This window comes from Monodon monoceros, unplaced genomic scaffold, assembly GCF_005190385.1.
Source record: "Monodon monoceros isolate NGI ecotype Baffin Bay Population unplaced genomic scaffold, NGI_Narwhal_1 Super_Scaffold_6, whole genome shotgun sequence".
Lineage (NCBI taxonomy): Eukaryota > Metazoa > Chordata > Mammalia > Artiodactyla > Monodontidae > Monodon > Monodon monoceros.
In genome coordinates this window covers 4,293,158-4,305,997 of record NW_021703783.1, presented here as the reverse complement: position 1 = coordinate 4,305,997, position 12,840 = coordinate 4,293,158, and the positions used below count along the sequence as shown (strand labels likewise).

General features: G+C 52.7%; 1 protein-coding gene across 1 annotated transcript; it reads left to right on the top strand.

The window, feature by feature from the left end:
- The first annotated feature begins 1,045 nt into the window (after nt 1–1,045).
- Nucleotides 1,046–12,056, top strand: FGF6 (fibroblast growth factor 6). Its single transcript, XM_029206102.1, has 3 exons — nt 1,046–1,435; nt 2,382–2,485; nt 11,596–12,056. The coding sequence occupies exons 1-3, from the start codon at nt 1,090–1,092 to the stop codon at nt 11,770–11,772; spliced, it is 627 nt and encodes a 208-aa protein (XP_029061935.1). The 5' UTR covers nt 1,046–1,089; the 3' UTR covers nt 11,773–12,056.
- Nucleotides 12,057–12,840: the final 784 nt, after the last annotated feature.

Genomic DNA, 12,840 nt, shown 5'->3' with positions numbered 1-12,840 from the left:
TCTAACTTCTACATCAGACCATCACGCAGAGGTTAAAAGCACAGGCTTTGGACTCAGGCCGACTTTATACGTTCTGGCTTTGCCACTTACTAGCTATGGTTACTCAGCACCTAAGCTCAGTCACTTAAGCTCTCCCCACCTCAGCTTCCTCATCTGTAAAATGGGAATGAATGACATCAGTCAGATGCCAAGGGTGAGCCCAGATAGGAAAATGGCCAGTGGCCATGGCAAGGGCCAGACGCAACTTCCACCCTGTTGGCTGGGTGAATTCCATGACCGGGATGGAGAGCAGAAGACCGACCCTAGCCTTGCCCCCCTCCACGATCCTCAGGACCCTTGGATACCGCACCCCCATCTCTGTCCTCTCTTGCTAAAGGGGTTCAGCCTTTCAGCATCCCCCCAGGCTCTATGGCCCTCAACCATGAGCTCTTTCCATGAATAGGGTAATGCGTGTGCCCCGGTCATTGCCTGCCACCAAGACTGCCCCATCCCTGTCTTTACCCTTTGCCCTCTAAATAAGGAAGCCAGCGCTGCCAGGCCAAGAACTTCTGCCCAATTTGGGTCTTGGGCGGCCTCTGGCCTCCCTCTTCCCCGGGGCGCCTGGCCAACTCCTCCCTCCCCTCAGAGATGCTCACTGCTCACTTCATTCCTGCTTCATAGTTGGAATGACAGTGGCTCCCAGCATCCCTGGGTGCCGGGGGTCTGGGGAGGCCGCCAGGCCCAGCAGCAGGTTAGTGTTACAGCCCTGGATAAGTGAGCCAGGCCAGCTGACGTCAGGGTGATGAAGGGCGGCGGGGCGGGCCAGGCTGCTGAACTATAAAGATAGGTCAAATCAAGCAGAATCAACTCGGGTCGGAGTGAGCGGGCCAGCTAGACCGCGTCCCCAAGCCATGGTCCGTACCGGCCGCGGCTCAGCCTGGGTCCCTCTGCTCCAGACCCGAGTGCCCAGAGCAGGCTTTCGTTTCATGTCAGCAGCCTTCAACTGCCTTCCAAAAATAAGCCCCTGCCGCCATGCCGAGGGGAGAAAAACAAGAAGGGCGGTATTTTTAGGGCCATTAATTCTGACCACGTGCCTGAGAGGCAAGGTGGATGGCCCTGGGACAGAGGCAGCTCATCACTATGTCCCGGGGAGCAGGACGTCTGCAGGGCACGCTACGGGCTCTCATCTTCTTCGGCGTCCTCGTGGGCATGGTGGTGCCCTCTCCTGCGGGCTCCCGCGCCAACAGCACGCTGCTGGCTTCGAGGGGCTGGGGCACCCTGCTGTCCAGGTCTCGGGCTGGGCTGGCTGGAGAGATTGCCGGCGTGAACTGGGAAAGTGGCTATTTGGTGGGGATCAAGCGGCAGCGGAGGCTCTACTGCAACGTGGGCATCGGCTTCCACCTCCAGGTGCCCCCCGACGGCCGGATCAGCGGCACCCACGAGGAGAACCCCTACAGTGAGTGCCAGTTGCAACCAGTTGGGAAGCTGGGGGCTGGGGCTCAAGCAGGGATAAAGGATGGAGGGGCCTCGCTCTGGTGCCTGGAGTCCTGTTATGAAGGGGGAAGCGTTATTCTTATGGAAGCCCATAAGCTTAGCCACCGCCCCTGACTCACTTTGACCCTGCCTGGGTGCAGGCTTAAGTGTGCTGAGGTCCGAGCATCCTGGTGTCTTCTGCCATCACCCCACAGAGCCCCTGAGGCACTATTCCTTCAGCATTATGGGCCCAGCCATGGCCTTGTAGGACCACAGGGAACCCCCAACCTGGGGGAGCCATGACACAAGGGTTGGGAGAACCGGTGAGGATGCTTGGACCAAATTAGACACATGCTGCTTTTTATTTAGCTTTTCTCTTTGAGAGGAAAGGCAAGTTGTTTGCAAAATTTCCAGCTGAAGCACATCTTTTTTTTATTTCAACTTGCCCCCTCTGTCCTACAAGTTGATGGGTTGCTGCCTAGATGGGCTCTCCCCAGGAGGGGATAGGGCTGCAGGATCCAGTGTTTGCAAGATTTTTTTTGTTTGCAAGATTAGATGGGCTATTTGTTGAAACATGAGGAGTATACATTGTTAACAAAGCTAATCAGAATTCACTTCCTTTACCCACGTCAAGGATGTGGTGTGATTAAGCCCAGATTCAAAGCTGACTCTAGGTAGATGCCTAAGTGGCCACTGTGAACTCTAACTCTGACGTCACAACTTTCCCCTGCCGAACTGGATTTGTAGCAGGACTGGCCGAGCCTGGCAGCCGATCTCCTAAAGTGAGATCAAGGGTGGAGGTGATGGAGGGTCTGACTTTCTAGAAGCAGGGGGATGGGCCTAGATGCCCTTGGAGGGTCACCTTTAGGTTGGCGTCCTGCTCTGATTTGCACAAGCCTGGGGTAATGCAGCTCCCGTTTCTTTGTCAGGCCTGCTGGAGATTTCCACAGTGGAGCGAGGCGTGGTGAGTCTCTTTGGGGTGAAAAGCGCCCTCTTCGTTGCCATGAACAGTAAAGGAAGATTATACACCACGGTGAGTTCATCAGGCCAGGGGAAGCTTCAGGCTGTACGAGGCCCGAAGATTACGCAATTGAAGAAAATAATGCACAATCTTGAAGAGGGGCGTCAATATTTATCTAGAATGGGTCGGGGGGTTGCTGTGGAAGGAGCTGGTGCGAGTGAAGGGCTTATACCTTCTTAGCTGCACGGTGAGTCAGCCTGTGCGCTGGACCATGTCTTCCCTGATCCCACCCACCGCCCCTGACTCACTTTGACCCTGCCTCGGTGCAGGCTTAAATGTGCTGAGGTCATTTAAGACAGAAACCGTAGCTCAGAGGGCTTCTGGGTCCGAGGGAAACCCACGTTCTGTCATAAAGCTGTTTGTCCAGGCTTACGGTCAGGTCCTGAGCAGGAGAGGCCCAGAGAAGCAGGCCTGTCTTTCAGCCTGGGCACGCTGTTCCCGTGGCTCACCCTCCGAGGCCCCCAGCCTGGAGCACAGCAGGAGGGAAAGACACGAAGCTCTTTTCCTCGCCTTCATCAGTGCGTGGACATTTTACTTTAAGGTTTTAAGTCCTCTGGTCTCTGATCCCAAGAGCTGGAGAAGCATCCTCCCCTAGGGGATATAAGACTCTCTTGGCTGGCCCCAGATCCCACCCCCTGCCTTCTCCCATCACAGGGCATCCCTGGCGGGGTGTGTGTGTGTGTGTGTGTGTGTCAATGCTAGCACTTTGGTTAACCTCACCAACTTCCATATTTACCGAAATCTCTGATCTCTCTGAGCCCCTCGTTCCTGGGCCTCTCAGCCCATAATTTGGCATACTGCAAAATATGGGCTGGGAAAGCGTCCCTACGAAGGCAAAGAAACTGGGTGTTCTTTCGGCAGAAATAAGGTTAGAAAGGAAGACCTCTGAGCCGTGGTCAAGGAATAGCAGAGTGGCTATTTATGGGGAGGGTTTGGAGGGCTGTTCTACGTTTGCGTGGGGACAGACAGGATCTGAATGTGAACAGGGGCATCTGGGATCGGTGCTGGGGTCCGGGGAGGCTGTCCCAACAGACCAGGGCTGTGAAATACCCAAACGGGGTGCTCGGGTGACCTCGGCCTGTGATCTGCAGTGCTAACACCTCTCCATTTGGGCTCGTTTACGTGGAGACAAGACGTGCATTAGAATCAGTGGGCCTCTGAAGGCAAGCGCTGGAGGGTAGGCAGGCTGGAGCTGGAACTAGGGTCCTGGTCTGTACCGCCAAATGCTCTCCTCCTGCTGGCCTGCAGGCATCACCTGCCGAGCCCGGAGGCAGGTTTGCACAGAGCCCCGATCCACCTGAGACCCGGGAGAGCCAGGGTCCCATCTGCAAAGTGAGGATAAAGGTCAGATGCACCTCTGGGGGTGCTGGGGGATAGTGTGCTCAGAAAGCATCCCCAGGGCGCCTGACAAACAGTAGGTGCTCAATACAGGGGAGTCATTTATATTGTCTAAACACTGCCATAGGCTCTGCACCCCTCTTTCCTAGAGGCGGGTCTTGTGGGAGGACCATTTGCATCCACATCACCTTGGTAACTTGTTAAATGTCCAGATTTCTGGGGGCCTTCCTCAGAGATGCTTAGTCAGTAGGGCTGGACTGGGGGCCTGCAAATCGGTTTGTTTTTATTTTGTAAGTTTCCCAGGTATTTCTGAGGTGCAGGCAGGCTAGGGACCACCAGGCTACCTGGCCTTCCGAGGGCAAGGAGTCCTCCCTGCTCAAGGCTTACACTAGTGCTGAGGGCTGCTGGGAGATGAAACAGCCATGAGATTGGGATTCTCAGACGCCCTTTTCACCGCTCTCTGCGTATGTGATGGAGAGGACGAAGCAGCTGGAACCAAGGAGGCCCTGGTGGAGTAAGTGCCCGCTCTGTGCGGTGGGTCGCCCCAAAGAGCCCCTTCCCTGCAGCCGGCGTAGTGCCTGGAATCCCACTCGTTGCAGAGCCAGGAACAGAGGCTGTTGGCTCTGGGGTTCTACGCAAGGTGAATCTTTTGGAAGGATCACCAATTACATCAACCCTTATCTCTGCCACCTTCATTAACAAGCTATTTAGTATTTTTTTCTCCTTATTCTGAAAGAAATTGAACTGTGAGCTGGGGAAAGGGTGCAAAGAGAAGGTCAATGCATCCACTTCCCACTTGAAACCTGGGCTCCCCGTAGGAGAAGCCGGGGAGACTGGGAACAGGGGACCTCACAGCGAGAGTGCTGCAGGTGGATAGAACGTTCAAGGAGCACGAGGAAGGGGGCAACTCTGAAGTGTGGGCGGACCCCTGATGTCGGTGACGCCCCTGACCCCTCATTCCTGGGCAGATGACTTCAAAGGGGGTCCGCAGGGCTCACTAAAGGAGAGGAGTCCCGGAAAACGGGGGCTTCCGTAGGAGAAGACCCGCCCACGGTCTACACCCCAATCTCCGCCCACCCCCACCCCCACACACACACCCGGGAGCATCTGGCCCAAAGGCACCTTCTTGGAGGCGGAGATTGCCCTCCCTGGCGCCCCGAGCCCGGGCACCACTCCCTGCTACGCCCCCAGGGGCCATTATCACAGTCTAAAATCCAAAGCCAGCTGATCCAAAGAGCTGGAAAAACTCCCACTGGGTGATGATTTCATTCACACTATTTCCCTGTAAGCCCCAAGAGCTGCCTCCCCTCCCTGTGGCTCAGCTGCTATGGCCCCTCAGTGGGGTTTCTCCTGGGGGGAGGGGAACCATGCTGGGGGGGAAGGAGGGGGCAGCAGGGGCAAGGTAGGAAAATAAGAGCCAGGAAAACCCACCTAGGTGCCTCCCGCAGGTCTCATCCCTTGGAAAGAGGGGTGCAGAGCCTGTGGCAGTGTTTCGACAGTGTAAGTAGCTCCCCTGTATTGAGCACCTCCTGTTTGTCAGACGCCCTGGGGATGCTTTCTGAGCACACTATCCCCCAGCACCCCTGGGAGGTGCATCTGACCTTTATCCTCACTTCGCAGATGTGACCGTGGGTCTCCGGGGTCTCAGGTGAATCAGGGCTGTGTGCAAACCTGCTTCCAGGTTTAGCAGGTGATGCCCGTAGGCCGGCAGCAGAAGCGCACCTGGTGTGCAGACTAGGAGCCGGGTTCCAGCTCCTGCCCGCCCACCCTCCAGCTACTGTCTTACTTCGGGCAAAGCCTGTGACCCTCTCTGAGACCAGACCTATCTCTGCTCTCTCTGATGTGGACCGAGGCAGGAATCAGTGAGTTCCAGTCTCCTTGATCTTTTTAAAATTTAAAAGATAAAAATCAAAGATCTCCACCTGGCAGTGGTTCTGTAAGAATCCCTGTGCTTTAGAATCAGTTATGCTTCTGAGCGATTTTGGTTTTACTAATTATAACTGTGTCTCCATCCTTTTCATCAATAGTACTGTGACAACTGGCAAAGCACAGCATTTGTTTCATCCACAGAGGCCGTTGACTGTTACCTAGGACGTTACAATTGGGGAGGGGAGAACCAAGTCTTTGCCTGCCCTCGCTCAGTTAGCTGCACCCCTCCCCTAGAGGAGAACGCATTCCTGAGGGGATGAGGCAAAGGGTCCCTGGTGTTAGACTATGTGGAAGGGCTGGGAGATGGGACCCCTGAGCAGGGAGGGGCTGGTGCTACAGCGAGGGGCCCGGGGGACCCTGCAGACAGTCTCACAAACAGCTTTGTCTGCAGCCCGCCTGCTACCCAGAGCGATACAGGAATGAGAAGCCATGATAGGCCTGGTGGAGACATCTTCAAACACTTCTAAATTGCCAGTGCAATTGTGTGTTAGGAACGGGGATTAGAACAGACAGATGTCTTCAGAGCCGGGAGATGTTATTTCTCCATTTCAGCTAAGGACCAAAAAAGTAGCAGTCAGGGACTGCAGGAGGAAAGGGTCTTAGGACAAGGAGTTTTCTGGTTTTTTCTCACCACCCGCCTCCTTATCCTTCCACACCCCTCCCCAGCTCCCATGCACACACGCAGCCAGGAGTAACGGGGGCAAGTGGCCCAGGGCAGGCCTAGAAGGAAGAACTTTAAAGATAAAAAGACACTTTCATTAGTCCGGGTGACCTACTGACCAAAGACAAGATGGGATGGATGTCTGGTCCACCGCAGACTCTAAGGGGCATTTCCGCCAGAGGTAACTCACGCCGAGAGACACCCCTGTATGTACCCCCCTGCAAAACGCCCTTCTCCACTGCGAGAGCTAAATGCTTTAGAGTTTGGGTCCTCATAAGTCTGATTAGACCTATGTGGAATTTAAGACATTGTCATGCTGGAGCTTGGGACCCGGCAGGCCCAGGCAATGTGATCTGGGGGAATTATTTTCATTTGTTCAAGTAATAATATACGGTAGCTGCTTTTATTAACATGTCGTTCACTTGGCTTTTCTCAGCAGAGCTCAGGAGCCAACGTTCCTGAGTCATGAGACTCAGCGCAGGGGCACGAAGGGAGAGATGAATTGAGGGGCTGGTCCTGATGCCAGCTCGAGCATCCGTGTGGGCAGTGGAGCATCGGGCTGCAGGGAGCAGTTCAGGGCCATGGTCTTGGCCTCGCCCCCAGCTGCGTGGCCACCTGAACACCAAGGATGGGGTGGAGAGGGGTGCGGGGAGGAGCGGGCAAGGGCGAGGTAGAGAGGCTTCCAAAGCAAACTTCACCCATTTCTCCTTTCTCACTTCAGATGGACACAGAATTCGGGGGAAGGCTAGGGACGTGAGGTAGGCTAGGGGAAAGAAACAGAGGTCAGAAACTTTTTGAAAATTTGGGGTTGGGGGCTGAATAATCAAAATCTGATGATCAGAGAACAAAGCACAGTGCATATTGCAACCACTGTCTTGCACATTTAAACGAATGTGTTTTAGGAGACTCAGACCTTAGCAAAGGCTGGATTCTTCAACTGGACACATTCTAGATCAGAGGATCGGGGCAAATGCCCTGAGTTTCTGGCCCCAATCGCTCAATTCTTCCCCCTCCCCCACCCCCACTCCCCCCAGGTCCTTCGCCCCAAGATCTGCATTCCTCTCTAGAGTTTGCAAACCACACGCGAAACCTCTCCCTTGACCACCATCCAGATCAGAAATGAAGTCTCCTGGAAACTGGTGGGCAGGGTGCTCTCCAGGGTCATAAACAGAACAGAGGGGAGAGAAGCAGGGGATGGACAGGGGGAAGGACAGGACCCGGGGGAGAGAATGGACCAGTCTCTGATGCCAAGGTTCTCTCACTCCATTTTCTGGCCCATCTTCTATCCTGAATTCCCTTCCCATTTTCAGTAGTCTACTAACATGACGAGGTAATACATGGACGTGGTTTAAGGGGGAAAACGTGCAGAAGAATATACCACGGAAATGAAGTCTCCCTCTCACTGTTGCCTTGAAGCCAGCCAGACCCTCCCCAGAGCAGCCACTGTTGCCAGGCCCTGTGTACCTACCGTCCCAGGAAGTCCCAATGTCCCTGTGCATGTTCTCACACTGGCCTCAGTTTTTAAAACCACACGAACTGGGGCAGACTGTCCACACAATTTGAATCTTGCTTCTTCACTGAACAATACGCCTTGGAGACCGTTTCAAATCCGTGCACAAGGAGGTCCCATTTTTTATGGCTGAGAGTATTCCATTGGGTGGCCCTCCCATCACTGAGCTAACCACTGCCCTCCTGGTAGACACTTAGGTTGTTTTTGGTCTCTCACTATTACAAATGATGCCGCGGTACGTGACTTTTGTACGTGAGTGGGAGTGAACCAGTAAGATAAATTCCTAGAAGTGGAATTAGTATCCAAAGCTGTAGTTATTATTTTATTCTGATAAATATTGTAAAATTTCTCTCTATAGAGGTTATAACAATATACACACCAACAGACAGCAAATGAGAATTCCTAGTCCCCTTGCCCTCATCAATGAAAGCCCATTGTCAAACAGTGTTCTTTTTGCAACCTGACAATTAAAAATGTGATCACACAGTTATGGTTGATGTTTCTCTGTTAGGCACATGTTCTTATGTTTAAATGCTATTTGTATTTCCTTTTCTGTGAACTGTCTGTTCATAAACGTCCATTTTTCAGTGAGTTCAGGGATCTGGATATAGTAGCAAAATTCAATCTATTGCAAAATATATTACAAAATATAATGCACTGTAAATATTTTTTAATCCGGTTTGCTATTTATATTTTTATTTTGTTTAAGGTGATTATTTTTTTCCAAGCAGAAGTCTAATTTATTCATCTTGGTTTTTAAAATGCCTTCTAGTTTTTTGTGTCCTACTTAGAAAGACCTTTCTGACTTATGTTAAGGTTCTCTTCACTTTCTCTCTCTTATTTATTTATTTACTTACTTACTTATTGCTGTGCCCACGCATCTTGTGGTGTCTCAGTCTCCCCACCAGAGATTGAACCTGGGCCTCGGCGATGAAAGCCTGGAATCCTAACCACTAGGCCACCAGGGAACTCCCCTTAAGGTTCTCTTTTTAACATTTAAATCTTTGTTCCTTTTGGAATTTATTTTAGGGTTAGGAATAACATCAAACTTTATTATTGTTACTATTACTATGATGATTATTAAAGATAGCATCCAGTTCTTCCAACACCACGTTTTCGCCAGTGATTGGAAATGCCACTTGTATTTTATGTTCATTTCAGATCCACCTTTATTTTATGCTCCTGTTTGGATTTACTTCTGGACTGCATTTTGCTAGTTGATCCACACCAGACTATTAATCCATGTAGCATTACTTCTACTCAACTTTTACCATTGATCCCAACTTTATTTTTCCCTTGTGCTGTTGCTCCAGAGTTTTGCCCATCGACAACCTTAGGTCCTGTGGCTGCCCCGACCCCCCATGTCCAGAGAGGTCCCAGGGGTGCAGGGCCGGAGCCCAGTCAGCTCAGTGCCCTCCTCCCCCCGGCTCACCTCCTACTGCCACTCAGGCAATAAATGCAGGACTTAGAAGCTAAATTGTCCTGCAACCCACAGCAAGTTTTACAGGAATGATGATCCCGGGTAAGACAAAGTCTTTTAGTGCTTTTAATTTAAACTAATTCATGAATCAATTAGAGAAGCATCACTATGGCAATACAAATTATTTTTTATTTTACTGTGTGCCAGGCATTATACCAAGGACTCTCCATGCATTATTTCAATGAGTGCTCCCTCCAGTGCTAGGATGGAATTATTCTCACTGTTCCCATTTTACAGATGAGGAAGCTGAGGCTTAGGAGGTAAAATCATTTGCCAAGTTCACACAGCTATGTAAGAGGTGAATCGTCACATGCTCTTTGCCTATTTTGATGAGTTTTTTTTTTTCCTACTTTGGGACATTCCTTTCTTCATTCTACAAGTGTTTTTGAGCACCCATAACAAGGGAGATGAAAACTTGTGAAAACAGAACTTCCTGGCATGGTCTTCAGAAGCCAGTTGATATGGCTGGTGGAAGCTCGCAGGGTCATCTCAAGCAAATTAACATCACAGGAAGGTGCTCTGTACACAGTAACCCAGGGGCATGAGAGGGAAAGGGGGGATGCATTCATTCAGCGGGGGCAGAAGGGACCAGCGACTGGTACTACCCGACGTGTTTCCTAAACAACGCCGCCTGTCCCTTGCCAGCTCTCGCTGCATCAAAGAGAAGCCACCCCTGCAGGGGCATCCATGGGTGGCTGTGCCGTTCCAATTAGACCATCATTCATTCAGCATCGCGTGCTCAACAGGACACAGTCCTTGTCTCAGGGAGCCGGGAGTCCCCTGGGATGGTACACTGTTTTCCGTGCTGCCGGGCTGGTCCACTCGGAGCCCTGAGGAGCTGGGTCATCCTCCTCCGTTCATAACAGGAAGAGGCTCTCGTCCACCCTACGGCTGACAAGGCCAGGTGCTCATAGTATAATTCCTTTTAAGAAGGTCGGGCGATACCCCTAGCACAGCCGCTTAGCCACCGAGTGGGTTTTTTATAGCCGATGGCCTCCGTCGGCAGGAAGGAGTCGGGTGTTAATGCTCAGCTCTGTTTCGGTTTCATTCTACATTTCTTTAATGACTAGATCCCAGGCCTCCTGGCTCCCAGGGAGCGACCCCCATCGGAAGCCCCGAAACCCCTCCAGTCAGGGGCAGTGACCTGGGTGGGCTTGGGAGGAAGTGGCTCTCTTTTCTAGGAATAAAGGAAGACTTGGGTGATTTATTGGGGCTGAACTTGTTGATGTGTGACAGGAAGCCTGGCCCTCATTTTCTGAACAGGTGGTCCTCACGCAACACGCTCTGGAGGGGGTGATTCACCACCGGCCCCCGACTCCTTGGCACTGCTGGTCACAGAGGGAACCAGGTTCTTTCCCCCATAAAAGTTGCTGCTTCTCGCCATCTCTGTCCCTGCCCTTCCCTGGCGACCTGTGGACGCCTAGGAGGCACTGGGCGTATTGTTCAGTGAAGAAGCAAGATTCAAGTTGTGTGCATAGTTTGCTCCAGTTCGTGTGGTTTTAAAAACTGAGGCCAGTGCCCCCCATTCTGGGCTCAAAGTCAAAACCGAGAATGGGCCCCTTTAAGGGGCAGCAAATTGGACCTTAAACTGGGAGAGACAGGGTGAGGGAACACAAGTGGAGAGACAGTTACCATATTAAACAGATGTGCTGGGAAGGACTTAGGAAGCCATCCATCTCGCCCTCCACTCACCGGGTCCCCCCCCCACCAAATGCTCCGCAACCATATGGTTTGCAGAAAAGGGAATCAGGCTGGGAGGGGAGGCGCCTGCCCCAAGGTCACACAACTAGAGCCACCAGGCAAACCCCAGCTCTCTATCCTGCTGCACTAGGTCCTCTCGCAGTGGACTTGAGAAAACAGCTTCTTTTATCCTTCCCTGGTCCTTTCTCTGAATAAACCATCATCCCTGTTCTTGGGAGAAAGTGTCCGGGACTGGCAGTCAGGAGAACCCCCAGCCCCCCTGTGACACAGGCTGTCCGCCCCCATCCTCGGGCCTGGGCTTCCTCATCGTGAAGGAGAGGAGGTGAGGGGGGACCATGAGAGCTAAGGCTCCCCTGTTCTCAGCTTCCATGTTTCTGCTCACCCAGGATGGCCCAGAGCTCCTGGAGGCTGTCTGACATGGAAAAGCGAGGGACCCACCGCAGACGTGCCTGCTGGGCCTCATTTATCACTGATGCTCTGCCGTTTGTCCATTTCTTTCACAGCCCAGCTTCCAAGAGGAGTGCAAATTCAGAGAGACCCTCCTGCCCAACAATTACAACGCCTATGAGTCAGACCTGTACCGAGGCACCTACATCGCACTGAGCAAATACGGACGGGTGAAGCGGGGCAGCAAGGTGTCCCCGACCATGACCGTCACTCACTTCCTCCCCAGGATGTAAGGACCCTGAAGGAAGGCTCACAGGTGGAAAGCAATGTCTTTTCTGTTGGAATTTTGCACAAGTGAACAATTCCCCCCTCCCCCCATGCCCCCCTATTCGGGCTCCTTTTATGCTTGGAGGGACCTGAGTCGGTTCCCTTGGCCACCGGATCCCATGACACGTGACCCACCCAAGCGAGGGGTTGCAGCCGGCATCCTAGAATGGCAATGGATCCCATGCTCTGACCTCATCTGAGGAAAGACGGTCCAGAGACACTTGGGGGGTGGGACCTGGACACAGGAAAAGGCAGGGACGAAGCCTGTGTGTGTACTGATGCTTATCTATACATCTTGGCATATATCGTCAGAACCAAGGCATCTCGGAACAGCAGGCTTCTTCCTCCCGGGGTCATCGCTTCAGGAATCTGCCTGCAGGAATGTCACCTGTCAACCCAGCAGGATTGACACGTGCTCCCATTCTGCCTCTTTCCAATCACCTTTCCATTCAGAGGCCACTGACTGCGCGGGTTGCATGGAGGTGGGGGCAGCAGCTGTCCTCTAAGTGCAGGGAGGGCAGGGTGACAGGCAGTAAGATTTAGCTGCTGACCAGAAAGAGTGGGCAGGTACTCCGGGCATCCTGCGTGTGAGGGCTCTGGGGACACTGGGACACATTGTCAGGGAGGCTGGGGGAGAAGGGATCCCCCTCTTGGAGGAAAGGGTAGAGCAGCGTCTCTGGCAGCGGGGGGGGGAAACCTGCTCGAAGCAGCGGGAGAGACTGAGTGTTCTAGAGAGAGCCTTTCTGCCTGGAAGTCAGTGCTGCGCGTAGCTCGAGAACAAGCTGGGGCCAGGCTGCCTGCCCATAATTTTTCCTCACCTTGAACCAGGTCTTATTTTAACCTCAGATGACAGGGATCCTAATAATGGCAACCTCTTTGGCGAGGGGTGAGGGGGTACAAAATAGGCCACGAAGGAAGTAGAGAGGCTTTGGCCTACAGATGCTAATTCCTCTCCAGCAACGTCCAGGAAACTCACCCAAGTTCTCATCTGATACTCTCACTTCCTTCTCGGGCGTCCTCTGCCACATGCGCTG

Excerpts from the sequence above, each read along its gene's own strand:
- FGF6 (XM_029206102.1), top strand. The coding sequence starts at position 1,090 with ATGGCCCTGGGACAGAGGCAGCTCATCACTATGTCCCGGGGAGCAGGA. Across the intron at positions 1,436-2,381 it reads CCACGAGGAGAACCCCTACA|GCCTGCTGGAGATTTCCACA; the intron begins GTGAGTGCCAGT and ends TTTCTTTGTCAG. Across the intron at positions 2,486-11,595 it reads AAGGAAGATTATACACCACG|CCCAGCTTCCAAGAGGAGTG; the intron begins GTGAGTTCATCA and ends TTTCTTTCACAG.